The sequence below is a fragment of the Scyliorhinus canicula genome, chromosome 3 (assembly GCF_902713615.1).
Source record: "Scyliorhinus canicula chromosome 3, sScyCan1.1, whole genome shotgun sequence".
Classification (NCBI taxonomy): Eukaryota; Metazoa; Chordata; class Chondrichthyes; order Carcharhiniformes; family Scyliorhinidae; genus Scyliorhinus; species Scyliorhinus canicula.
The window spans coordinates 5,429,562-5,456,657 of record NC_052148.1 but is presented as its reverse complement, the minus strand read 5'-3'; the positions used below and the strand labels follow the sequence as shown (position 1 = coordinate 5,456,657).

The 27,096-nt window shown below is 50.0% G+C and overlaps 1 protein-coding gene across 1 annotated transcript in view; it reads left to right on the top strand.

Moving 5' to 3' along the window:
• Nucleotides 1-27,096, top strand: part of LOC119963790 — a 1,053,439-nt gene that overhangs the window by 292,716 nt on the left and 733,627 nt on the right. Inside the window, exons 48-51 of the mRNA XM_038793076.1 lie at nt 2,035-2,174; nt 2,908-3,040; nt 16,672-16,811; nt 17,545-17,677. Of these exons, the coding sequence (XP_038649004.1) occupies nt 2,035-2,174; nt 2,908-3,040; nt 16,672-16,811; nt 17,545-17,677 (546 nt within the window). The remainder of the gene's footprint in view (nt 1-2,034; nt 2,175-2,907; nt 3,041-16,671; nt 16,812-17,544; nt 17,678-27,096) is intronic.

The window sequence follows — 27,096 nt, the reverse complement described above, 5'->3', positions numbered from 1 at the left end:
ATGTGAGGTTGTCCACTTTGGTAGGAATCAGAGCAAACAGGATTATTAATTAAATGATAAAATATTAAAACATGCTGGTTGGGCAGGCTTGAGGGGCCATGAGGCCTTCTCCTGCTCCTATTTCTTATGTTCTTATGTGCCTGTCAAGCAGGGAGGAAGTGGTTTACTCAAGTAGTTGAATCACTTGTCAAGAGGAAGAAGGAGGCTTATGTAAAGATGAGACGTGAAGGTTCAGTTAGGGCGCTCAGGAGTTACAAGTTAACTAGGAAGGATCTAAAGAGATAGCTACGAAGAACCAGGTGGGGACATGAGAAATCTTTGGCAGGTAGGATCAAGGATAACCCTAAAGCTTTCTATAGATATGTCAGGAATAAAAGAATGACTAGGATAAGAGGTGGGCCTGTCAAGGGAAGTTGTGCGTGGAGTCCAAGGAGAGAGGAGAGGTTCCAAATGAATATTTGTCATCAGTATTCACACAGGAAAAAGGACGATGTTGTTTAGGAGAATAAGGTGGTACAGGCTACTAGACTTAAAGGGCTTGATGTTCATAAGGAGGAGGTGGTAGCAATTCTGGAAATTATGAAAACAGATAAAGTTCCCTGAGCTTGATGGGATTTATCTTAGAATCCTCTGTGAATTCAGGGAAGAGATTGCTGAGCCTTTGGCTTTTATCTTTATGTTATCTTTGCCTACAGGAATAGTGCCAGTAGGTTGGAGGACAGCAAATGTTGTCCCCTTGTTCAAGAAGGGGAATAGAGACAACCCCGGTAACTATAGACCAGTGAGCCTCACTCTGTTGTGGGAAATGTCTTGGAAAGTCTCAGAAGAGATAGGATTTATAATCATCTGGAAAGGAATAATTTGATAGTTACTAGTGGTGTATCACAAAGAACTGTTTTGGGGCCACTGCTGTTTGTCATTTTTATAAATGGCCTGGAGGAGGGCGTCGAAGGATGCGTGAGTAAATCTGCAGATGGCGCTAAGCTCGGTGGAGTTATGGACAGTGCGGAAGGATGTTGCAAGTTACAGATGGACATAGATAAGCTGCAAAGCTGGGCTGACAGGTGGCAAATGGACTTTAATGCAGAAAAGTGTGAGGTGATTCATTTTGCAAAGAATAACAGGAAGACAGAGTACTGGGCTAATGGTAAGATTCTTGATATTGTGGATGGGCAGAGAGATCTCGGTGTCCATGCACATTGATCACTGAAAGTTGCCACTCAGGTAGGTAGTGCTATTAAGAATTTGGTATGTTAGCTTATTTTGATAGGGAGATTGAGTTTTGGAGCCATGAGGTGGTGTTGCAGCTGTACATAACCCTGGTGCGTCTGCATTTGGAGTAGTGCGTGCAGTTCTGGTCGCTGCATAATAGGAAGGATATGGAAGCATTGGAAAGGGTGCAGAGGAGATTTACCAGGATGTTGCCTGGTGTGAGGGAAGATCTGACGAGGGAAGGCTGAGGGACTTGGGGCTGTTTTCGTTGGAGAGAAGAAGGCTAAGAGCTGACTTAATTGAGGCATACAAGATAACCAGAGGATTAGATATGGTGGACAGTGAGAGACTTTTTCCTTGGATGATAATGATTAGCACATGGAGACATAGCTTTAAATTGAGTGGAGATAGATGTAGGACAGACGTCAGAGGTAGCTTCTTTACTCAGAGAATTGTTAGGGAGCGGAATGCCCTGCCTGCAACAGGAGTGGACGCGCCAATATTAAGGGCATTTAAATGGTCATTGGATAAACATATGGATGATAATGGGATAGTGTAGATGGGCTTGAAAGTGGTTTCACAGGTCGGCGCAACATGGAGGGCCGAAGTGCCTGCCCTGTTCTATGCTCTATGTTCTGAAGTGCCTCAGGACATTTTACTGCATTAAAGGCACTGTTATCAATGCAAGTTGTTGATCATTACAAAGATCATTACAAGTATCTCAAATCATTGCTCAGATGGGCTCTACTCATTTCTACTCTGTCAGATTCTGTTACCTTTCTGCTACATGTGTACATTTATGGTCTCATTCTTCTCACACAGCGGTTGACCAACCACCATCAAGCCTACGCTTATCGGACGTCACGAGGAAAGGTTTCCGGATGGACTGGGAGCATGCAGCAGACGATGTGGACAAATACAGAATCAGCTGGGTTCCATCTGGGGGAGGGGACAAAAAAGAGGTGATGAAATCCATACTTTCTGCTTCTGTGTAGCTCCAGCTGATTTTTAAATTTGCCTTGCAACATGCGAGTGTGAAGCAAAACCGCTGTCAGACAGATCTGTATATGTATGAAAATGTTCCTCCTTTCCAGCAACGATGTTTCATTGTATCCTTGTAATCCTTTCCACACTTTCTAATGAGTTGCATTCTCTGTTGGTCGTGGCGGCATGATCACACTGAAAACAGCAGGTATTTTCCATTCCCAACAGGGACACGCAAAGTCACGGGCAGGACTGGAAAATTTGGAGATTGGCCAAAACTCAATTGGGTGGGATGAGCTCTTTGAACCGTAACCTGCAAAAGCATAAGCACATTCTTTCTGAATGGCATTACTGTACTAGAAGGTGATCAGAAAACTGCTTTCCGCACGGACCATATGCTCTTTAGTATTGAGATGTTCGGCTCAGTTGCCCACTTAAAGAAGAGCATTTGCGCAATGAACAAAACAGTCCAAATTAGTTCATTCCTTCAATTGAATATTCTGCAGAAATACTCCACATGACCACGAGGGAATGCCACTGGGAAAGGTGGCTGCAGCCAAGGGTTGGTAAAGGATTTTAAGGTCCTTGTGGCACCCTGAGGGATATCAAATTCAAACATCCCCATTTAATTAAGGGAATCAGTTTGCAGAAAACAAATTGGTTTCATGCACTGAACGTATCTTGACCTTCGCTTTATGCCTATTCTTCCAGATGATTATAAATGGCAATGAGAGAAGCCAGGTTTTAGATAACCTGGATCCTTCCACCTTATATGCTGTTACCCTGACTGCCATCTACCCAGACAAGACGGAAAGTGAAAAAGTTTCAGCCTCCCAGCGTACAGGTAAGTCTTTAGTATATAAAAATCTCCATTTGTCTTTCCTACCCCTTTAGCAATTATCTTCAAATATTGAAAAGAGGACAAAGTGACATGGAAAGCACATGCTGCATATTGTGATGTGCAGCAGATCATAATGTCCTTCAGGATGGGGTGTGGGATTAGTATGTTCCCCTGGATTCTCTGCTTCTGCTGTAGCAAAGTGTATCTATTGGCTTCATTGGCTAGCCTGCTTGTGTCCAATATTCCTGGGCCATACTGCACCTTCAGCCAGATAAATCTATAAAACCACAGAATTCCGACAGTGTAGAAGGTGGCTATTTGGCCTTGTGTGTCTGTACCGACCCTCTGAAAGAGCAACCGAAATAGGCCCACTCCCCTGCCCAATCCCTGAAACCCACCCTAACCGGCACATCTGGGACTATTCAGCATGACCAATCCACCTAATGTGCACATCTTTGGACTGTGGGAGGAAATCGGTTGACCCAGAGGAAACCCACAAAGACACGGAGAGAACGTACAAGCGCCACACAGACAATCTACCGAGGCAGGAATTGAACCCAGTTCTCTGGCGCTGTGAAGCAGCAGTGATAACCCAACCCCTGATTAATTTATGCCTCCTTCAACTTGCCTCCTCTTGAATTTATGGACCCGCTTCCCCAACCCCTTATCTATTCCTCACAGAAAAATGATTGGCCTCACCCCATTTCCCCACTACCTGGGCGTAACTTGTCTATACAAAGGTAAATAACAATCATATTTGTATTTATCTAACATATTTTAACAGTCTCAATTATCTTTACTGGATGACATCAGCAGATTGATAATCATTTCAGTTAAACCAGTGATGTTAGTTTTTAGAGAACTTGAAACGATATTGCCCCATCCCCTTTTGCTGAAGGTGAAAGGGGTGGCATGTGGCACAGTGGCTAGCACTGGGACTGCGGCACTGACAAGACAGAGGGTGGTGATGGATGGAAAATTTTCAGACTGGAGACCAGTTAACAGCGGTGTACCACAGGGATCAGTGCTGGGTCCTCTGCTATTTGTGATTTTTGTCAATGGCATTGTTAGAATGCAGAGCTGGGCCGAAAAATGGCAGATGGAGTTTAACCCTGACAAGCGCGAGGTGATTCATTTTGGTGGAAAAAATTTGAATGAGGATTACAGGGTCAACGGCAGGGTTGTGAGGAATGTGGAGGAACAGAGCGATCTTGGGCTTCATGTCCACATATCTCTGAAGGTTGCCACTCAAGTGGATACAGCGTGAAGAAGGCTTATAGTGTGTTAGCGTTTATTAACGGGGGCTTGAGTTTAAGAGCCGCGGGGTTATGCTGCAACTATTCCTCACCCTGCTGAGACCACATTCGGAGCATTGTGTGCAGTTCTGGTCACCTCATTACAGGAAGGATGTGGAAGCATTGGAAAGGGTGCAAAGGAGATTTACCAGGATGCTGCCTGGATTGCAGGATAGGTCTTATGAGGAAAGGTTGAGGAAGTTACAGCTTCTCTCTTCGGAGCGGAGGAGGATGAGATGCGACATAATAGAGGTTGAAAAAATTATGAGGTGGTTAGAGATTATTACCTTGGGTGGATGTAGCTGTTACAAGGGGGCATAACGATAAGATTCAGGGTGGGAGATATAGGAGGGATGTCCGAGGTAGGTTCTTTACTCAGAGAGCGGTTAGGGTGTGGAATGGACTGCCTGCTGTGATAGTGGAGTCAGACACTTTAGGAACTTTCAAGTAGTTATTGGATAGGAACATGGAGTACACCAGAATGACATAGAGTGGGATCGCTTAATCTTGCGTTCGGACAATGCTCGGCACAACATCGAGGGCCGAAGCCCCTGTTCTCTGCTGCACTGTTCTATGTTCCATGTTCCATGAGGAGCCGGGTTCGAATCCCAGCCCTGGGTTGCTGTGCGTGTGGAGTTTGCACATTCTCCCCATGTCTGTGTAGGTTTCACCCCCACAACCCAATGATGTGCACGTTAGGTGGATTGGCCATGCTAAATTCCCCCTTAATTGGAAAAAAACAGTAATTGGGTGGACGAAAATTTTTTTACAAAGTCAGTAAGGTGACATGGAAAAGATAATGGCCTCGATTCTCATGAACCACGCCGGGTCGGAGAATAGCGGGCGGCGCCTTTTTTCCCGGCAACGCCGGTCCGACGCCCTCCCGCTATTCTCCCCACTGGCCAAATGAGCGTGGTCGTGGTTCCTGCGGAAATCTTCGGAGAATCGCCCGACTGAGGACAAAAGGCGACTCTCCATCACGCCCGCTATTTTCCGGCCCGGATGGGCCTAAGTCCCAACGTCATCGGGAAACACACCTGCTTTCAAAAGTCGCCAGCCAGTCGTGCTGGCTGACGAGGAGGTCGGAAGGTGAGCGGACCGTCTCCGCTAACTGGGGAATGCATCCCCGATAATGCTGCGGCCAGGGGAGGAGGAGGATTGAGGGACAAGTGCGGGGTGGGGGGAGTGGGGGACAAGTGCAGGGGGAGAGGAGGAGTGAGGGACAAGTGCGGGGCGGGGGGAGTGGGGGACAAGTGCGGGGCAGGGGGAGTGGGGGACAAGTGCGGGGGGAGAGGAGGAGGATTGAGGGACAAGTGCAGGGGAGGAGGAGGATTGAGGGACAAGTGCGGGGAGGGGGGGAGTGAGGGACAAGTGCGGGGAGGGGGAGGTGAGGGACAAGTGCGGGGCGGGGGGAGTAAGGGACAAGTGCGGGGGGAGGAGGAGGATTGAGGGACAAGTGCGGGGGGAGGGGGGAGGAGTGAGGGACAAGTCCGGGGGGGAGGAGGAGGATTGAGGGACAAGTGCAGGGGGGGAGGAGGAGGAGTGAGGGACAAGTGCGGGGGGAGGAGGAGGATGAGGGACAAGTGTGGGGGGAGGAGGAGGATTGAGGGACAAGTGCGGGGAGGGGGGAGTGAGGGACAAGTGCGGGGGGAGGAGGAGGATTGAGGGACAAGTGCGGGGGGAGGGGGGAGGAGTGAGGGACAAGTGCGGGGAGAAGGAGGAGGATTGAGGGACAAGTGCGGGGGGAGGAGGAGGAGTGAGGGACAAGTGCACGGGGGAGGGGGGAGGAGTGATGGACAAGTGCGGGGGAGGAGGGAGGAGTGATGGACAAGTGCGGGGGAGGAGGGAGGAGTGAGGGACAAGTGCGGGGGGGAGGAGGATTGAGGGACAAGTGCGGGGGGGAGGGGGGAGGAGTGATGGACAAGTGCAGGGGTGAGGAGGGGAATTGAGGGACAAGTGCGGGGGGGGAGGAGGATTGAGGGACAAGTGCGGGGGAGGGGGTAGGAGTGATGGACAAGTGCGGGTGGGAGGAGGAGGATTGAGGGACAAGTGCGGGGGGGAGGGGGTAGGAGTGATGGACAAGTGCGGGTGGGAGGAGGGGAATTGAGGGACAAGTGCGGGGGGGAGGGGGAGGGTGGAGAGCGGAGGGAGAGATAGTGGAACATTGTGGGGAAGAGCGAGTATTGGGGGGGTGGTGTTGCGGCGTGAGTGGAGTTGTCAGCCGCCCTGCCATGGCAGGATGGTCACGAGGACACAGCCGCTGGTTGCCCTGTGGCTTATGGCCACAGGACATTGACGCCCCGGTGACGAGGACGTGTAGTTAACTGCCCTTAGGACGCTGAAACTGGCCAGGGGTTAGGCTGGCCGCGTGTCAGCAGTGCTTGTATCCCGTGGCAGGCGGATGCCGAGGTGTCGAATAACCTCCGCCTAACATGTTGCTGTTTCTCTGCCCCCACCCACCACCCTTCTGTAGGTGACCATAATGTTTGCGAACAGAACAGCTATGTTCAGCACAGTGGTTGGGGCCGCTGCACTGCTGGTGGAGATGGAGCAGCATCCACAGCCACATCCCGCAGTGGATGCAGGGCCAGCTGCAGGAGCGCAGGGGATGGCCGAGGAGTTGTCCGTCGTCGAGCAGCATGGGGGGGAGGAGGAGGAGCAGGAGGAGGAAAAGGAGGAGGAGGAGAAATTGATAGTGGAGCTGAGGCCCCAGAGGTGAAGATCGAGGCCCGGGGTTTACCGTCCCTGGGTCTCATTCCAGACAATGCCGGACATCACCTGCAGGAGGAGACTCCGGTTGAGCAGAGAGATGGTGAAACGTATCTGGCAACTCGTGGCGCACCTCGCCCCACGTGGAAGAGGAGGAGGACACGCGATACCGTTTGCCATCAAGGTCACGGTGGCACTTAACATTTATGCAACCGGCATCTTCAAGTCTCCGAGCGGGGACGTCTCTGGGATCTCCCAGTCATCGGTGCACAGGTGCATCCGGGATGTGACCGACGCCCTCTCTGACATCGCGGACCGCTACATCACCTTTCCCGAGGACCGAGCAAGTCAACATTCACGAGCTTGTGAATTTGCCAGCGTGGCCGGGATACCGATGGTGCAGGGGGCAATCGATTGTGTTCACGTCCCCATGCGCCCGCCTGCAGGGGACAGGGACGTGTTCACAAACAGGAGGGGGACATACTCCATGAATATCCAGGTGGTTTGCGACCCCCACATGAGGATCATGAACGTCTGTGCAAGGTTCCCAGGGAGTGTGCATGACTCCTACATACTGGCGCAGTCGTTCATCCCTGTTTGAGGGACGGCCCCCCCGGCTGAGGGGCTGGTTGCTAGGCGACCGGGGTTATCCGCTGATGCCATGGCTGATGACGCCTATACGGAGGCCTCAGACCGACGCAGCAACCCTTTACAGTGAGGCCCATGCAGCAACCAGGGGTGTGGTGGAGCGCTGCTTTGGATTACTGAAAATGAGATTCAGGTGCCTGGACCGCTCCGGAGGGACCCTGCAGTACCAACCCGACAGGGTCGCTCGCATTGTCGTGGTCTGCTGTGCGCTGCACAACATCGCGATGCAGAGGGGAGATGCCCTGCTGCAGGAGGCGGAGGGAGAAGCCACTGGCAGTGGTGCCAGCACAGAAGAGGAGGAGGAGGGGGTGGGTGGTGGAGATGCGCGCACAGCACGCAGACAGGAGCCAGGTGCTGGTAATGGCCAGGAGGCAGCACGGCGACATCGGCGAGGAAAGCGGGCAGGCGACGCCTTGGTGGCAGCCAGATTCAGGCGTCGCGCGCGACGTCCCCGCTGAACACCAACACTAACACCTGCATCGCCAGTCGTGCAGAGGGTCAACACACTACTGCCACCACCACCACAAAGCCCCCACTCTGCGTACACTGCTCCAGTTCTAAATCAGCCTTTCCACTGGGGCCAGACGGTATGGCACGACATTGATGGCTGTGTCAGCGGGTGTGATGACACAGCCATCAATGTTGAATGATGACAGCCCGCTCTGCGATGAGCTGTGAGTTCACAATCGTTAGACAAAGTCTGACTCATGGCAATAGCTGAACCATCCATGTCGGTGTTCGCTGAGTTCGTCAGGGACATTCCATCACGTGCCTGCGTGGGGTATCTGTGGGAGGGGGTGGGGGGGGGGGGACTGCACACCCGGCAGCGAAGTTTCACCGCTCGTTAACCCCAGCAAGGGCACAGGGGATGGTGGGACAGAGGGTTGAGTGTGAGGGCACAGGGGATGGTGGGACAGAGGGTTGAGTGTGAGGGCACAGGGGATGGTGGGACAGAGGGTTGAGTGTGAGGGCACAGGGGATGGTGGGACAGAGAGTTGGGTGTGAGGGCACAGGGGATGGTGGGACAGAGGGTTCGGTGTGAGGGCACAGGGGATGGTGGGGCAGGGGGCTGAGTGTGAGGGCACAGGGGATGGTGGGACAGAGGGTTGAGTGTGAGGGCACAGGGGATGGTGGGGGAGGGGGCTGAGTGTGAGGGCACAGGGGATGGTGGGGGAGGGGGCTGAGTGTGAGGGCACAGGGGATGGTGGGGGAGGGGGCTGAGTGTGGGGCGCAGGGGATGGTGGGGGAGGGGGCTGAGTGTGAGGGCACAGGGGATGGTGGGGGAGGGGGCTGAGTGTGAGGCCGCAGGGGATGGTGGGGGAGGGGGCTGAGTGTGGGGCGCAGGGGATGGTGGGGGAGGGGGCTGAGTGTGAGGCCGCAGGGGATGGTGGGGGAGGGGGCTGAGTGTGAGGCCGCAGGGTATGGTCAGGGAGGGGGCTGAGTGTGAGGGCACAGGGGATGGTGGGGGAGGGGGTTGTCATGCAGGGTTGTCTCACTTGGTTCTACACCACCAAACTCGCAGTGAGCCACATCTCGACTGGCTGAGCCGCCAATGATATCGAGGGCCCTCTGCTCAAAGGTCGTGAGGGGGCGCAGATTGGTTGAATCCCCTCCGGTCTTGTTCCGCTCCCGGTTGTTGTGCGCAGATTTCTCCTGATGGGGGAGGCATGGATAGATCATTGCAATTCGGCAAGTATCAGCAGCCCGTTCAGATATTGGCGCACGTTTGGGGGAAAGTTGCAGTTAAACCATGGCATCTCTCCAGGGGTTTGCAGCGCTCATGTCGGTCAGCGAAAACTTGGTTGCACACCCTCCAATCACAATCGCCCACCTCCCCCTCCCTCTACAGCCCAGGGGCTGGTGGGTGAGTAGGTACTTGGGGGGGGGGGGGGTTGTTGTGACCCGGGGGAACCCTCTTGGCACTTACCCTGGCAGCCCGGGTGAGGTCGTGCAGCTTCCTTCAGCGCTGCTCTCCAGACCGAGGGGTGTTCCCCACAGCACTTCCAGCCATGCCCACCTCATGCCAGGCACGTCGCACCTCACTGGCAGGTTGGCGATGCCCTTTCCTCGGGCATATTATGCGCCTCCGCTCCTCCACAGCATCGAGGAGGGTCTCCACATCACCCTCCGTGAAATGAGGCGTGTCCCTCCGTTGCTCCATCATCCTCCCCCCTCAGGGTGGTGACCGGCGACCGTGCCTTTTAACGACACGGAGCGATGTCGTTCTGGTGTCATTGGGGCGTCATTGGGGCGTCGCACTGTTCTGCCGTCATCGACGACGAATTTCCCGCGGCCGCGCTCCTAGTCCATTTTCGGACCCGGAATCGGTCGGGAACGGGGCCGTCGGGAGCCGTCGTAAAACTCCGCCGACTTTACGAGGGAACTCCCGATTTCAGCGCGTTCATGAGAATTCCGCCCAATCAACCGCAGTAAACCTGCCCGTATATTATGGAATATTACCTTATTGACTCGCAATATTCCTCAAACTTCATTCTCCAGTGAAACACATATTTTTTTGATCTGTTTCTGCTGTTGAGTTTAGTGACCCTTTGCAGTAACTTACTTCAATCCCTTTCCCCCACCCCCAATCCTTTACCCCTACATGTGAAGCCGCTCTGCTTTATGTCAGTATCCAACATTTCAGCTTGCATCTCCTTTATTTAGCCTTGCTGTCTTGCTGAACTCTATGTCCTTGATCAGCAGCATTATTCCAATAGAGTTTGACAAACACCACCTCAACTTTCCATGAGGTGCTTTATAGCATCCTGGACTCAACACCGTGTTCAACAATTTTACATCATTATCCAGGCCCCATTTTGGTTCCTTCCCCTTTGCAAGTTTTGATTTTAACCCTTTTTTCTCTTGTTTCTGCTTTGAGACAGCAGCTGCTCATTATTCTGCGATTCACGCCTCCTCTGGCCACATCTTGTCCCATTCCCCACATTGACAACTCTTTTGTCATTTAATTTCTCCTGCCTTCCACCGTGACAGACCTTCCCACTTTTTTTAATCACCTCCCATCTGCTTAAAACCTGTTGGAATTCTTTTTCTCCCTCTTCAGGTGTTGCCAGACCAGCTGGGCATTTTCAGCATTTTTTGTTTTTACATCACTTTTACCTTGTCTTTTGTGGGGGAAAAATGTTTTGTTGAATTTTCATACCATGCAACATCAGCAATAAACCCTGTCAACCTTTCAAAAAATTCAGTGGGACCCTCAACCTGGGATGATCGCACAGGCTGATTATGTGTGGGGATTTCAACATGCTTGTTGATCAAGGCCTGGACCGGTCATGTTCGAGAACGGGCAAGGTGCCAGCAATGGCAAAGGAGCCGAAATGGATCATGGAGCAGGTGGGAGGGGGTGGGGTGGATCCGTGGAGATTTAGGCAGCCGAGAGCCAGGGAATTTACTTTCTTCTCCCATGTTCACAAGGTGTATTCCCGGATAGATTTCTTTGTTGTGGGCAGGGCCCTGTTGGCGAGGGTGGTGGATACGGGCTATTCGGCAATTACGATATTGGACCATGCTCCATACTGGGTGGACCTGCAGGTCAGTATGGAGAGTAAGCAGCGCCCACAGTGGAGATTGGATGTGGGGCTGTTGGCGGACGAAGTGGTCTGCGAGAGTTAGAGGAAGAGGATGCTGAACTACCTGCAGGTAAACGATACGGGGGAGGTCTCAGCAGCAGTGATCTGGGAAGCGCTGAAGGCGGTGGTGAGAAGGGAGCTGATCTAGATCTGGACTCACAGGGACAGGACGGACAGGGCAGAGACGGACCGACTGATAAGAGAGAGCCTACGAGTGGATAGGTAGTATGTGAAGGCTCCAGAGCCAGGGCTGTTGAGGCAGAATTTAGTTTTGTTAACTACAGGAAAGGCAGTGGAGGAGCTCAGGAAGGTGAAGGAAGCGGAGTATGAGCATGGGGAAAAGGCCACGGGGAAAAGGCTCAGACAAAGGGAGGCAGCGATGGAAATAGGGAAAGTGGTTGATGGGGATTGGAACTTAGTTGGGGACTCGGAGGGGGTGAGCAAGGCCTTTGGGACTTTTATAGTAGTCCTTGATAAATATCAAACTATTCGGAAGGACTGAGTGGATGGTAAGGGTGGTGTAGCTCTGTTATTTAAGGATGACATCCGGGCAATGGGAAGGGATGACACTGGTGCAATGGAGGACAAGGTTGAATACATTTGGGTGGAAATTAGGAATAGTAAGGTGAAAAAGGCACTGATAGGAGTAGCCATAGGCAACCAAATAGTAACAATTCTGTGGGGCAGGCAATAAACAAAGAAATAACTGATGCATGTAGAAATGGCACAGTCTTTATCATGGGGGATTTTAATCTACATGTTGATTGGTTTAACCAGGTCGGTCAAGGCAGCCTGGAGGAGGAGTTTATAGAATATATCCGTGATAGTTTCCTAGAAGAGTATGTAACAGAACCTACAAGGGAACACGCGGTCCTAGATCTGGTCCTGTATCATGATACAGGATGGACTAAAGATCTCATTGTTAGGGATCCTCTTGGAATTTAAAATACAGATGGAGGGTGAGAGGGTGAAATGAAACAGTAGTGTTTTGTGCTCAAACAAAGCAGATTACAATGGGATGAGAGAAAAGCTAGCTGAGGTAGACTGGGAGCAAAGACTTTATGGTGAAACAGTTGGGGAACAGTGGAGAACCTTCCAAGCGATTTTTCACAGTTTATACCAACAAAACGGAAGGACAGTAGAAAGAGGGAAAATCGACCATGGATATCTAAGGAACTAAGGAAGAGTATCAAATTGAAGGAAAAAGCATCCAAAGTGGCAAAGACTAGTGGGAGACTAGAGGACTGGGAAATCTTTAAGGTGCAACAGAAAGCTACTAAAAAAGCTATAAAGAGAGAGATAGATTATGAGAGTGAACAGGCGCCGGAATGTGGTGACAAGGGGCTTTTCAAGTAAATATCTGTCCTGTAGAGGATGAGAAGGGTGATTTAATAATGGGAGTTGAGGAAATGGCTGAGGAACTGAACAGGTTTTTTGGGTCTGTCTTCACAGTGGAAGACACAAGTAACATGCCAGTGATAGAAATGAGACAATGACAGGTGAGGACCTTGAGATGATTGTTATCACTAAGGAGGTAGTGATGGGCAAGCCCACAGGGCTAAGATGGACAAGTCTCCTGGCACTGATGGAATGCATCCCAGAGTGCTAAAAGTGATGGCTCGAGAAATTGCAAATCAACAATGATAATTTACCAAAATTCACTAGACTCTGGGATGGTCCCGGCGGATTGGAAATTAGCAAACGTGACACCACTGTATATAAAAGGAGATAGGCTGAGAGCGGGTAATTATAGGCCAGTTAGCTTAACTTCGGTAGTAGGGAAGATGCTGGAATCTATCATCAAAGAAGAAATAGTGAGACGTCTGCATGGAAATTGTCTCATTGGGCAGACGCAGCATGGGTTCATAAAGGGCAGGTCGTGCATGACTAATTGAGTGGAATTTTTTGAAGACCTTACCAAAGCGGTAGATAATAGGGAGCCAATGGATGTGGTATATCTGGATTTCCAGAAAATCTTTGGCAAGATGCCACACAAAAGGTTGCCGCACAGGATAGAGAGGCATGGCATTAAGGGTAAAGTAGTAGCATGGATAGAGGATTGGTTAACTAATAGAAAGCAAAGAGTGGGGATTAATGAGTGTTTCTCTGGTTGGCAATCTGTAGCTAGTGGTGTCTCTAGGGATCAGTGCTGGGACCGCAATTGTTCACAATTTGCTTCAATGATTTGGAGTTGGGGACGAAGGGCAATATGTCCAAGTTTGCAGACGACACTAAGATGAGTGGTAAAGCAAAAAGTGCGGAGGATACCGGAAGTCTGCAGAGGGATTTGGATCGGTTCAGTGAATGGACTAGGGTCTGGCAGCTGGAATACCATGTTGACAAATGTGAGGTTTTCCACTTTGGTAGGAATAACAGCAAACAGGATTATTAATTAAATGACAAAATATTAAACCATGCTGCTGTGCAGAGACATGGGTGTGCTTGTGCATGAGTCACAAACAGTTGGTTTGCAGTTACAACAGGTGATTAAGAAAGAGAATGGAATTTTGTAGTTCATTGCTCGAGAGATGGTGTTCAAGACTAGGGAGGTTATGCTGCAATTGTCTAAGATGTCAGTGAGGCCAAACCTGGAGTATTGTGTTCACTTTTGGTTCCCTTACCTGGGAAAGGACGGACTGGAGGTTGTGCAAAAGAGATTCACTAGGTTAATCCCAGAGCTGAAGGGGTTGGATTACGAGGAGAAATTGCATAGTCTGGGTCTGTACTCGTTGGAATTTAGAAGGATGAGGGAGGGATCTTCTAGAAACATGTGAAATTATAAAGGGAGTAGATAGGATAGATGTGAGCAGGTTATTTTCACTGGCGGGTGAAAGCAGAACTAGGGGGCACAGCTTCAAGATAAGGGGAAATAGATTGAGGACTGAGTTTCGGTGGAACTTCTTCACCCAAAGGGTTGTGCATCTATGGAATTCCTTGCCCAGTGAAGCAGTTGAGGCTCCTTCATTAAATGTTTTTTAGAGAAAGATGGATAGCTTTTTGAAGAATAAAGGGATTCAGGGTTATGGTGTTCGGGCCGGAAAGTGGAGCTGAGTCCACAAAAGATCAGCCATGATCTCATTGAATGGTGGAGCAGGCACAAGGGGCCATGTGGCCTACTGCTGCTTCTAGTTCTTATGTTCTTATGTGCCTGTCAGGCAGGGAGGAAGTGGTCAAGCAAGGGACCCGTGATTTACTAAAGAAGTTGAATCACTTGTCAAGAGGAAGAAGGAGGCTTATGTAAAGATGAGACGTGAAGGTTCAGTTTGGGTGCTCAGGAATTACAAGTTAGCTGGGAAGGATCTAAAGAGACAGCTCAGAAAAGCCAGGAGGGGAGATGAGAAATCTTTGGCAGGTAGGATCAAGGATAACCCAAAAGCTTTCTATAGGTATGTGAGGAATAAATGAATGACTAGGGTAAGAGGTGGGCATGTCAAGGGATGTTGTGCGTGGAGTCCTAGGAGATACGAGAAGTGCTGAATGAATATTTTTCATCCGTATTCACACAGGAAAAAGACAATGTTGTTGAGGAGAATAATGAGGTACAGGCTACTAGACTTAAAGGGTTTGAGGTTCATAAGGAGGAGGTGGTCTTGGAAACGTTCATAAGAGATAGGATTTATAATCATCTGGAAGGGAATAATTTGATTAGTGATCGTCAACACTGTTCTGTGAAGGGTAGGTCGTGCCTCAGAAACCTTATTGAGTTCTTTGAGAAGGTGACTAAACAGGTGGTTGAGGGGACAGTAGGTGATTGGTGTACATGAATTCAGTAAAGCGTTTGATAAGGTTGCCCATGGCAGGCTATCGCAGAAAATACAGAGGCATGGTATTCAGGGTGATTTAGCAGTTTGGATCAGAAATTGTCTAGTTGGAAGAAGACAAAGTTGATAGGAAATGTTCAGCCGGAGTTCAGTTACTAGTGGTGTACACTAGTACATTTGGGGCCACAGCTGTTGGTAATTTTTAGCAATGAAATGGAGGAGGGCGTACAAAGATGACTAAATTTGCAGATGGCACTGAAGTCGGCGGAATTATGTACAGTGTGGAAGAATGTTGCAAGTTACAGAGGGACATAGATAAGCTGCAGAGCTGGCTGAGAGACGGCAAATAGAGTTTAACGCAGAAAAGTGTGAGGTGATTCATTTTGGAAGTGATAACAGGAAGACAGAGTACTGGGTTAGAACATAGAACAGTACAGCACAGAACAGGCCCTTCGGCCCTCAATGTTGTGCCGAGCCATGATCACCCTACTCAACCCACGTATCCACCCTATACCCGTAACCCAACAACCCCCCCTTAACCTTACTTTTTATTAGGACACTACGGGCAATTTAGCATGGTCAATCCACCTAACCCGCACATCTTTGGACTGTGGGAGGAAACCAGAGCACCCGGAGGAAAACCACGCAGACAGGGGGAGGACGTGCAGACTCCACACAGACTGTGACCCAGCCGGGAATCGAACCTGGGACCCTGGAGCTGTGAAGCATTTATGCTAACCACCATGCTACCCTGCTAATGGTGAGATTCTTGGGAGTGTGGATCAGCAGAGAGATCTCGTTGTCCATGTACATAGATCCCACCCAGGTTGATAGGGTTGTTAAGAAGGCGTAAGGTGTGTTAGCTTTTATTGGCAGAGAATTGAGTTTTGGAGCCATGAGGTCAAATTGCACTTGTACAAAACTCTGGTGTGGCCACATTTGGAGTGTTGCATGCAATTCTGGTCACTGCATTACGGGAAGAATATGGAAGTATTGGTAAGGGCGCAGAGGAGATTCACCAGGATGTTGCCTGGTATGGAGGGAAGACCTAATGAGGGAAGGTCGAGGGACTTGAGGCTGTTCTCATTAGAGGGAAGAAGGTTCAGATGTGACTTAATTGAGACACACAAGACGATCAGAGGATTAGATACGGTGGACAGTGAGAATCTTTTTCCTCGGGTGGTGATTTCTAGAACGAGGGTAGATTGCTTTCAATTGAGGGAGATAGATACAGGACAGATGGCAGAGGTAGGTTCTTTACTCAGACAGTAGTATGGCCGTGGAATGCCCTGCCTGCAACAGTAGTGGACTCGCCAACATTAAGAGCATTTAAATGGTCATTGGATAAACACATGGATGATAAGAGAATAGTGTAGATGGGCTTGACAGTGGTTTCACAGGTTGGCACAACATGGAGGTCCGAAGCGCCTGTACTGTTCTATGTTCTTTGTTCTGAAGTGACTCAGGACATTTTACTGCATTAAAGGCACTGTTATCAATGCAAGTTGTTTGTGATCAGTGCCAGTATCTCAAATCTTTGCTCAGATATCCTCCCTTTCCTCATTTCTACTCTGTCAGATTCTGTTACCTTTCTGCTACATATGTACATTTAAGGTCTCATTCTTCTCGCACAGCGTCTATCCCAACACCATCAAACCTACGCTTCTCGGACATCACGAGGAAAAGTTTCCTGGTGGACTGGGATCATGGATCGGAAGAGGCGGACCAGTACAAAATCAGCTGGGTTCCATCTGCAGGAGGGGACAAAAAAGAGGTGATGAAATCCATACTTTCTGCTACTGTGCAGCTCCAGCTGATTTTTAAATTTCCCTTGCAACATGCGAGTGTGAAGCAAAACCGCTGTCAGACAGATCTGTATATGTATGAAAATGTTCCTCTTTTCCAGGAACAATGTTTCATTGTATCCTTGTAATCTTTTCCACACTTGCTAATGAGTTGCATTCTCTGTTGGTCGTGGGGGCTTGATCACACTGAAAACAGCAGGTAATTCCCATTCCCAACAAGGACACGCAAAGACACGGGCAGGACTGGAAAATTTGGAGATTGGCCAAAACTCAATTGGGTGGGATGAGCTCTTTGAACCGTAACCTTCAGAAACATCAGCGCATTCTTTCTGAATGGCATTACTGTACAAGAAGGTGATCAGAAAACTGCTTTACGCACGGACCATATGCTCTTTAGTGTTGAGATGTTGGGCTCAGTTGCCCACTCAAAGAAGAGCATTTGCATAATGAACAAAACAGTCCAAATTAGTTTATTCCTTCAATTTAATATTCTGCAGAAATACTCCACATGACCACGAGGGAATGCCACTGGGAAAGGTGGCTGCAGCCAAGGGTTGGTAAAGGATTTTAAGGTCCTTGCGGCTCCCTGAGTGATATCAAATTCAAACATCCCCATTTAATTAAGGGAATCAGTTTGCAGAAAACAAATTGGTTTCATGCACTGAACGCATCTTGACCTTAGCTTTGTGCCTATTCTTCCAGATGATTATAAATGGCAAAGAGACAAGCCAGGTTTTAGATAACCTGGATCCTGACACCAAATATGATGTTTCCCTTACTGCCATCTACCCAGACAAGAAGGAAAGTAATGACGTCACAGCCTCCCAGCGTACATGTAAGTCTTTAGTATATAAAAATCTCCATTAGTCTTTTCTACCCCCTTACCAATTATCTTCAAATATTGAAAAGAGGACAAAGTGACATGGAAAGCACATGCTGCATATTGTGATGTACAGCTGATCACAATGTCCTTCAGGATGGGGTGTGGGATTAGTATGTTCCCCTGGATTCTCTGCTTCTGTTGTAGCAAAGTGTATCTATTGGCTTCATTGGCTAGCCTGCTTGTGTCCAATATTCCTGGGCCATACAGCACCTTCAGCCAGATAAACCTATAAAACCACAGAATTCCGACAGTGTAGAAGGTGGCTATTTGGCCTTGTGTGTCTGCACCAACCCTCTGAAACAGCAATCTATCTAGGCCCACTCCCCTACCTACTCCCTGAAACTCCCCCTAACCGGCACATCTGGGAATATTTAGCATGACCAATCCACCTAATGTGCACATCTTTGGACTGTGGGAGGAAATCGGAGGACCCAGAGGAAACCCACAAAGACACGGAGTGATCGTACAAGCGCCACACAGACAATCTACCGAGGCAGGAATTGAACCCAGTTCTCTGGCGCTGTGAGGCAGCAGTGATAACCCAACCCCTGATTAATCTATGCCTCCTTCAACTTGCCTCCTCTTTTATTTATGGACCCGGTTCCCCAACCCCTTATCTATTCCTCATAGAAAAATGATTGGCCTCACCCCATTTCCCCACTACCTGGGTGTAACTTGTCGATACAAAATGAAATGAAAATGAAAATTGCTTATTGTCACGAGTAGGCTTCAATGAAGTTACTGGGAAAGCCCCTAGTCGCCACATTCCGGCGCCTGTCCGGGGAGGCTGGTACGGGAATCGAACCGTGCTGCTGGCCTGCCTTGGTCTGCTTTCAAAGCCAGCGATTTAGCCGAGTGAGCTAAACGAGCCCCTGGTAAGGTAAATAACAATCATATTTGTATTTACCTAACATATTTTAACAGTCTCAAGTATCTTTACTGGATGTCATCAGCAGATTGATAATCATTTCAGTTAAACTAGTGATGTTTGTTTTTAGAGAATTTGAAAAAATATTGCCCCATCCCGTTTTGCTGAAGGTGAAAGGGGTGGCATGTGGCACAGTGGCTAGCACTGGGACTGCGGCACTGAGAAGACAGAGGGTGGTGATGGATGTAAAATTTTCAGACTGGAGACCAGTTACCAACGGCGTACCACAGGGTTCTGTGCTGGGTCCTTTGCTTTTTGCCGTACCAGCCTCCCCGAACAGGCTCCAGATTTTGGCGACACGGGGCTTTTCACAGTAACTTTATTTGAAGCCTACATGTGACAATAAGCGATTTTCATTTCATTTAATTTCATTTGTGACTTTTTATCAATGACTTGGAGGAGGGGGCTGAAGGCTGGGTCAGTAAATTTGCTGATGACACAAAGATTGGTGGAGTCATGGATGAGATGCAGGGTTGTTGTTGGCTGCAAAGAGACATTGATAGGATGCAGAGCTGGGCCGAAAAATGGCAGATGGAGTTTAACCCTGATAAGTGCGAGGTGATTCATTTTGGTAGAAAAAGATTGAATGCGGATTACAGGGTCAACCCATGAATCCATTTGGGTGGAAATTTGGAATAGTAAGGTGAAAAAGTCACTGATAGGAGTAGTCTATAGACCACAAAAGAGTAACAATATGGTGGGGCAGTCAATAAACAAAGAAATAACTGATGCATGTGGAAATGGTGCAGTCGTTGTCAAGGGGGATTTTAATCATCCTGTCGATTGGTCGGTCAAGGCATCCTGGAGGAAGAGTTTACAGAATGTATCCGTGATAATTTCCTAGAACATTATGTAATAGAACCTACAAGTGAACAAGCAGTCCTAGTTCTGGTCCTGTATCATGAGACAGCATTGACTAATGATTTCATATTTAGGGATCCTCTCGCAAGGAGTGATCACAGCATGGTGGAATTTAAAATACAGATGGAGGGTGAGAAGGTGAAATCAAACAGTAGTGTTTTGTGCTCAAACAAAGCAGATTACAATGAGATGAGAGAAGAGCTAGCTAAGGTAGACTGGGAGCAAAGACTTTATGGTCAAGCAGTTGAGGACCGGTGGAGAACCTTCCAAGCGATTTTTCACTGTTGATACCAACATAAAGGAAGGACAGTAGAAAGAGGGAAAATCGACCATGGATATCTAAGGAAATAAGGGAGAGTATCAAATTGAAGGAAAAAGCATCCAAAGTAGCAAAGATTAGTGGGAGACTAGAGGACTGGGAAATCTTTAGGGGGCAACAGAAAGCTACTACAGAAGCTATAAATAAGAGTAAGATAGATTGTGAGAGTGAACAGGTGCAGGAATGTAGCAACTAGGGGCTTTTCAGGTAAATATTTTTCCTGCAGAGGATGAGAAGGGTGATTTAATAATGGGAGTTGAGGAAATGGCTGAGGAACTGAACCGGTTATTTGGGTCTGTCTTCACAGTGGAAGACACAACATGCCTGTGACTGATAGAAACGAGGCTATGACAGGTGAAGACCTTGTGATGATTGTTATCACGAAGGAGATAGTGGTGGGCAAGCTCATAGGGCTAAAGGTAGACAGGTCTCCTGGCCCAGATGGAATGCATCCCAGAGTGCTAAAAGAGATGGCTAGGGAAAATGCAAATGCATTAGTGATAATTTACCAAAATTCAGGAGACTCTGGGATGGTCCCGGTGGATTGGAAATTAGCAAACGTGACACCACTGTTTAAAAAAGGAGATAGGCAGAGAACGGGTAATTATAGGCCAGTTAGCTTAACTTCGGTAGTAGGGAAGATGCTGGAGTCTATCATCAAAGAAGAAATAGCGAGACGTCTGGATGGAAATTGTCTCATTGGGCAGACGCAGCATGGGTTCATAAAGGGCAAGGTCGTGCCTTACTAATTGAGTGTAAATTTTTGAGGACCTTCCAAAGTGGTAGATAATGCAGAGCTAATGGATGTGGTATGTCTGGTTTTCAAGAAAACCTTTGGCAAGGTGCCACACAAAACTTTGCAGCATACGGTAAAGATGCATGGCATTAAGGGTAAAGTGGTAGCATGGATAGAAGATTGGTTAATTAATAGAAAGCATAGAGTGGGGATTAATGGGTGCTTCTCTGGTTGGCAATCAGTAGCCAGTGGTTTCAGGGATCAGTGCTGGGCCCGCAATTGTTCACAATTTGCTTCAATGATTTGGAGTTGGGGACGAAGGGCAACATGTCCAAGTTTGCAGACAACACTAAGATGAGTGGTACAGCAAAAAGTGCAGGGGATACTGGAAGTCTGCAGAGGGATTTGGATGGGTTAAGTAAATGGATTAGGGTTTGGCAGATGGAAAACAATGTTGACAAATGTGAGGTTATCCACTTTGGTAGGAATCAGAGCAAACAGGATTATTAATTAAATGATAAAATATTACAACATGCTGGTGCGGCAGGCTTGAGGGGCCATGGGGCCTACTCCTGCTCCTAGTTCTTATGTACTTATGTGCCTGTCAGTCAGGGAGGAAGTGGTCAAGCGAGGGAATCGTGGGTTACTAAAGTAGTTGAATCACTTGCCAAGAGGAAGAAGGAGGCTTATGTAAAGATGAGACATGAAGGTTCAGTTCGGGTGCTCGAGAGTTACAAGTTAGATAGGAAGGATCTAAAGAGACAGCTACGAAGAGCCAGGATGGGACATGAGAAATATTTTGTTACTGGTGGTGTACCACAAAGAACTGTTTTGGGGCCACTGCTGTTGGTAATTTTTATAAATGGCCTGGAGGAGGGCATAGGAGATGGGTGAGTAAATCTGCAGATGGCACTCAACTCGCTGGAGTTGTGGACAGTGCGGAAGGATGTTGCAAGTTACAGAGGGACATAGATAAGCTGCAGAGCTGGCTGAGAGATGGCAAATAGAGATTAATGCAGAAAAGTGTGAGGTGATTCATTTTGGAAGGAACAGGAAGACAGTGTACTCGGCTAATGTAATGATTCTTGGTAGTGTGGATGAGCGGAGAGATCTCGGTGTCCATGTCCATAGATCCCTGAAAGTTGCCACCCAGGTTGATAGGTTTGTTAAGAAGGCGGACGGTGTGTTAGCTTTTATTGGCTGATGGATTGAGTTTCAGAGCCATGAGGTCAAATTGCAGCTGTACAAAACTCTGTGTGGCCACATTTGGAGTGTTGCATGCAATTCTGGTCACTGCATTACAGGAAGAATATGGAAGCATTAGTAAGGGTGCAGAGGAGATTCATCAGGATGTTGCCGGTTATGGAGGGAAGACCTAATGAGGGAAGGCCGAGGGACTTGAGGCTGTTCTCATTAGAGGGAAGAAGGTTCAGATGTGACTTAATTGAGGCATACAAGATGATCAGAGGATTAGATACGGTGGACAATGAGAATCCTTTTCCTCGGGTGGTGATTTCTAGAACGAGGGTAGATTGCTTTCAATTGAGGGAGATAGATACAGGACAGATGGCAGAGATAGGTTCTTTACTCAGACAGTAGTATGGCCGTGGAATGCCCTGCCTGCAACAGTAGTGGACTCGCCAACATTAAGAGCATTTAAATGGTCATTGGATAAACACATGGATGATAAGAGAATAGTGTAGATGGGCTTGACAGTGGTTTCACAGGTTGGCACAACATGGAGGGCCGAAGTGCCTGTACTGTTCTATGTTCTATGTTCTGAAGTGAGTCAGGACATTTTACTGCATTAAAGGCACTGTTATCAATGCAAGTTGTTTGTGAGCAGTGCTAGTATCTCAAATCTTTGCTCAGATATCCTCCCTTTCCTCATCATTTCTACCGTGTGGGCAGCAGGGTAGCATGGTGGTTAGCATAAATGCTTCCCAGCTCCAGGGTCCCAGGTACGATTCCCGGCTGGGTCACTGCCTGTGCGGAGTCTGCACGTCCTCCCCGTGTGTGCGTGGGTTTCCTCCGGGTGCTCCGGTTTCCTCCCACTGTTCAAAGATGTGCGGGTTAGGTGGATTGGCCATGCTAAATTGCCCGTAGTGTCCTAAAAAGTAAGGTTAAGGGGGGGGTTGTTGGGTTACGGGTATAGGGTGGTGAGGCACTCTCAATTACGACACGAAAGTTAGGTCAGTAATCAAAGGCTTTAATAAGCAGTGAACAATGGCAGCCTCCATGAGAAGTGTGCTCGCAAAATGGATTCTCATCTTAAGTACTGTTTCCCAGGGGGCGTAGCCAGAGGCGGAATCCCCCAGGGTTCCAAGCCTCTTAAAGGGGCAATGTATTCCGATCATCACAAGCCTCTTAAAGGGGCAAGGTATTCCGATCATCACATTCACCCCCTGTTTAAAAGAAAACATAGTCCGTCGGGGATGAAGTGTTTTTAAATTATAAGTTCAGTCTTTGTGGTGGTCTGATAGTCCGTGTTGACTTTCGCCGCTCCGGTGGTGGCGCCGTGGATGCGGTCGGTTCCGATGGTGTTCTATCCGGGAGCACGGTTGACTGAAGCTTTGTCCGCCTTGGAGAGGGAGGGGGTATCAGGAGTGATTAGGGTGGTCGGTGTCGGCTGGGGGGCAGGGGGCGCTATGGAGGGGGCGCTGTCGAAGTCGGAGTTCGGTGTAGGGCCGGGAGCGTCGGTAGAAGGGGGGGGGGTCGGTGGGAGGATCGGTGGAGTCGGTGGGAGAGCCAGCGGGTGCCAGGTCTCGCAGGGAGACAGTATCCTGCCTGCCATCGGGGTGCTCAACGTAGGCATAACGAGGGTTTGCGTGGAGCAGGTGGACCCTCTCGACTATGGGATCCGTTTGATGGCTCCTCACATGCCTCCGGAGTAGGACTGGACCCGGAGTCGTCAGCCAGGGTGGAAGCGAGACTCCAGAGGTGGACTTCCTGGGGAAGACAAACAAACGATTGTGAGGGGTCTCGTTCGTGGCCGTACAGAGGAGCGACCTAATGGAGTGCAGGGCATCGGGTAGGACCTCGTGCCAGCGGGCGATAGGGAGACTCCTTGACCGTAGGGCTAGGAGGACAGCCTTCCAGACTGTCGCGTTCTCCCTCTCCACTTGCCCGTTTCCCCGCGGGTTATAGCTCGTCGTCCTGCTCGAGGCGATGCCCTTGCTGAGCAGGTACCGATGCAGCTCATCGCTCATGAACGATGTACCCCGGTCGCTGTGGATATAAGCGGGGAAACCAAACAGAGCGAAGATGCTGCGCAGTGCCTTGATCACGGAGGCCGAGGTAGTATCGGGGCAGGGGACAGCAAAAGGGAAGTGGGAGAATTCATCGATGACGGTGAGGAAATAGATGTTGCGGTTGTTGGACGGGAGAGGCCCTTTGAAGTCCACGCTTAGTCGCTCAAAGGGCCCAGAGGCTTTTATCAGGCGGGCCTTGTCTGGTCGATAGAACTGCGGTTTGCTTTCTGCACAGATCTGGCATGCCTTAGTCATGGTCTTGACCTCCCCTGTGGAGTAGGGCAGGTTGCGGGACTTGATGAAGTGGGCAAGCCGGGTGACCCCCGGGTGGCAGAGGTCATCGTGGATGGTTCTCAGGCGGTCCAGTTGCGCGTTGGCGCACGTGCCGCGAGACAGGGCATCTGGGGACTCGTTGAGCTTCCCCGGGCGATATTTAATACCGTACGTATAGGTGGAGAGCTCTATTCTCCACCTCAGGATCTTGTCGTTCTTTATTTTGCCCCGTTGTGCGTTATCGAACATAAAGGCGACCGACCGTTGGTCGGTGATGAGGGTGAACCTCCTACCAGCTAGGTAGTGCCTCCAGTGTCGCACGGCCTCCACTATGGCTTGTGCCTCCTTCTCGACTGCAGAGTGTCGAATTTCCGAGGCGTTGAGGGTTCGGGAGAAGAACGCTACTGGTCTGCCCGCTTGGTTGAGGGTAGCAGCCAGGGCGACGTCTGATGCATCGCTTTCTATTTGAAAGGGGATGGCTTCGTCCACCGCGTGCATGGCGGCCTTGATGATGCCGGCCTTGATACGGTTGAAAGCCGACTGGGCCTCATCCGTCAGAGGAAAAACCGTGGTCTTAATGAGTGGCCGGGCTTTGTCCCCATATCTGGGGACCCACTGGGTGTAATAGGAGAAAAGCCCCAAGCACCGTTTGAGTGCCTTGAGGCTACGGGGGAGGGGGAGTTCCTTAAGGGGACGCATGCGGTCGGGGTCCGGGCCTAGGACCCCGTTCTCCACGACGTAGCCGAGGATGGCGAGCCGGGTTGTGTGGAACACGCATTTCTCTTTGTTGTAGGTGAGGTTGAGGGCCTGGGCAGTCTGGAGGAACTTCCTCAGGTTTGCGTCGTGGTCCTGCTGGTCATGGCCGCAGATGGTGACGTTGTCCAAGTACGGGAAGGTCGTCCCATAAGCCGTACTGGTCCACCATTTGATCCATCGCCCTCTGGAAAACGGAGACTCCTTTTGTAACACCAAAGGGTACCCTGAGGAAGTGAAACAGCCGACCGGCTGCTTCAAAAGCCGTGTAGGGGCGGTCCTCTGAGCGAATAGGGAGTTGGTGGTAGGCCGATTTGAGGTCAACCGTGGAGAATACCCGATACTGGGCAATTTGGGTCACCATTTCAGCTATTCAGGGAAGTGGGTACGCATCGAGTTGTGTGAAGCGGTTTATTGTCTGGCTATAATCCACAACCATTCGTTGCTTTTCCCCGGAGCGGACTACTAATACCTGGGCCCTCCAAGGGCTGTTGCTGGCCTCTATGACCCGCTCTTTTAGTAGCCGCTGAACCTCCGACTTGATGAAAGTCAAGTCTTGGGTACTGTACCGGCGACTCTTGGTGGCGATGGGCTTACAGTCGGGAGTGAGGTTCGCGAAGAGGCGGGGTGGCGCAACTTTGAGTGTCGCCAGGCTGCAGACTGTGAGTGGGGGCAGGGGTCCGCCGAACTGCAGTGTCAGGCTCCGGTGGCTGCACTGAAAGTCGAGGCCAAGCAGCAGGGGGGCGCAGAGTTGAGGAAAAATGTACAGTTTAAAACGGGAGTATTTCGCGCCTTGAATTGTGAGGTCAGCGACACAATACCCCGTGATTTGAACCAAATGGGACCCTGAGGCGAGGGCGATAGTTTGGGAGGCGGGATGGGTGCGCTGGGAGCAGCGCCTTACCGTGTCTGGGTGGATAAAACTCTCCGTGCTCCCGTAGTCGAACAGGCAGGGAGTGTCTTGGCCATTGATTCGCACCCGCATCATCGAGTTTCGCAGGTGTTTCGGCCGTGATTGATCAAGCGTGATCGCTCCTAGGTGTGGGCCGTCAGAGTCGGACTCACAAAATGGCCGCCCGGAGTCACAAGATGGCCGCCGATGCCGGTCGCACGTGTCGGGTTTCGAAGATGGCCGCCGCCAAGATGGCCGCTCCCATGACTCGCACGAGGTCGATGACGCGTCAGAAGTGGGCGTGTCTGGCCACAGTGCAGCCGCGTTGCGGGGTCTGTGAGGCCGGGAGCTTGATTTCTGGGCCCGGTGAGACTTTTGTTTGTGGCCTTTGGGCCCAGCCAGGCAGACTTTCGCGAAGTGCCCTTTCTTCCCGCAGTCGTTGCAGGTCGCGGATCGGGCCGGACAACGCTGACGTGGGTGCTGGCCTTGCCCACAGAAATAGCATGGGGAGCACCCGGAGTGAGTGGATCGACGCGTGGCACAGGCCTGTAGCGTGGCCGAGTCTGGAGGGGATCGAGAGGGATTCGTAAGGTCCGCGGAGTACGTACGGAGGTTACGGTGGGCCATTTCGAGAGAAAAGCCGAGCGTTACCGTGCCTTGGAGATCTTTCGCCCCGTCTTCTTGGAGCCGCTGCCGGATGTACGATGACCTGATGCCAGACACAAGGGCGTCGCGAATGTGTAAGTCCCTGTGTTCTTCAGCCGTCACTGCTTTGTGGTCGCAGTTCCTCGCGAGCGCGGTAAGTCTTTCCACAAACTCGTCCAGCATTTCTCCGAAGCGCTGGCTGCAGGTCGAGAGCAAATGCCTGGCATGTACCTCCTTGGTAGTGTTTATGAAGCGTTTCTTCAATATTTCGATCGCCGCCTCATAGGTCATAGCGGTTTCAATCATGGCGGAGATTCGGTGGCTCACCCGGCCATGTAGGAAGCCCAGCTTGCGAGCGCTGTCGACATCAGACGGTGAGGAGTCCAGATAATCCACAAAACACCGGAGCCAATGTTTAAAGATTTCCGAGGCTTCAGGCGTCCTGCCTTCCAGGTTGAGTCTCTCTGGTTTCAGACCGCTGTCCATCTTGATGTGCACTGCTTATTTAATTGAGGCACTCTCAATTACGACACGAAAGTTAGGTCAGTAATCAAAGGCTTTAATAAGCAGTGAACAATGGCAGCCTCCATGAGAAGTGTGCTCGCAAAATGGAGTCTCATCTTAAGTACAGTTTCCCAGGGGGCGTAGCCAGAGGCGGAGTCCCCCAGAGTTCCAAGCCTCTTAAAGGGGCAATGTATTCCGATCATCACAAG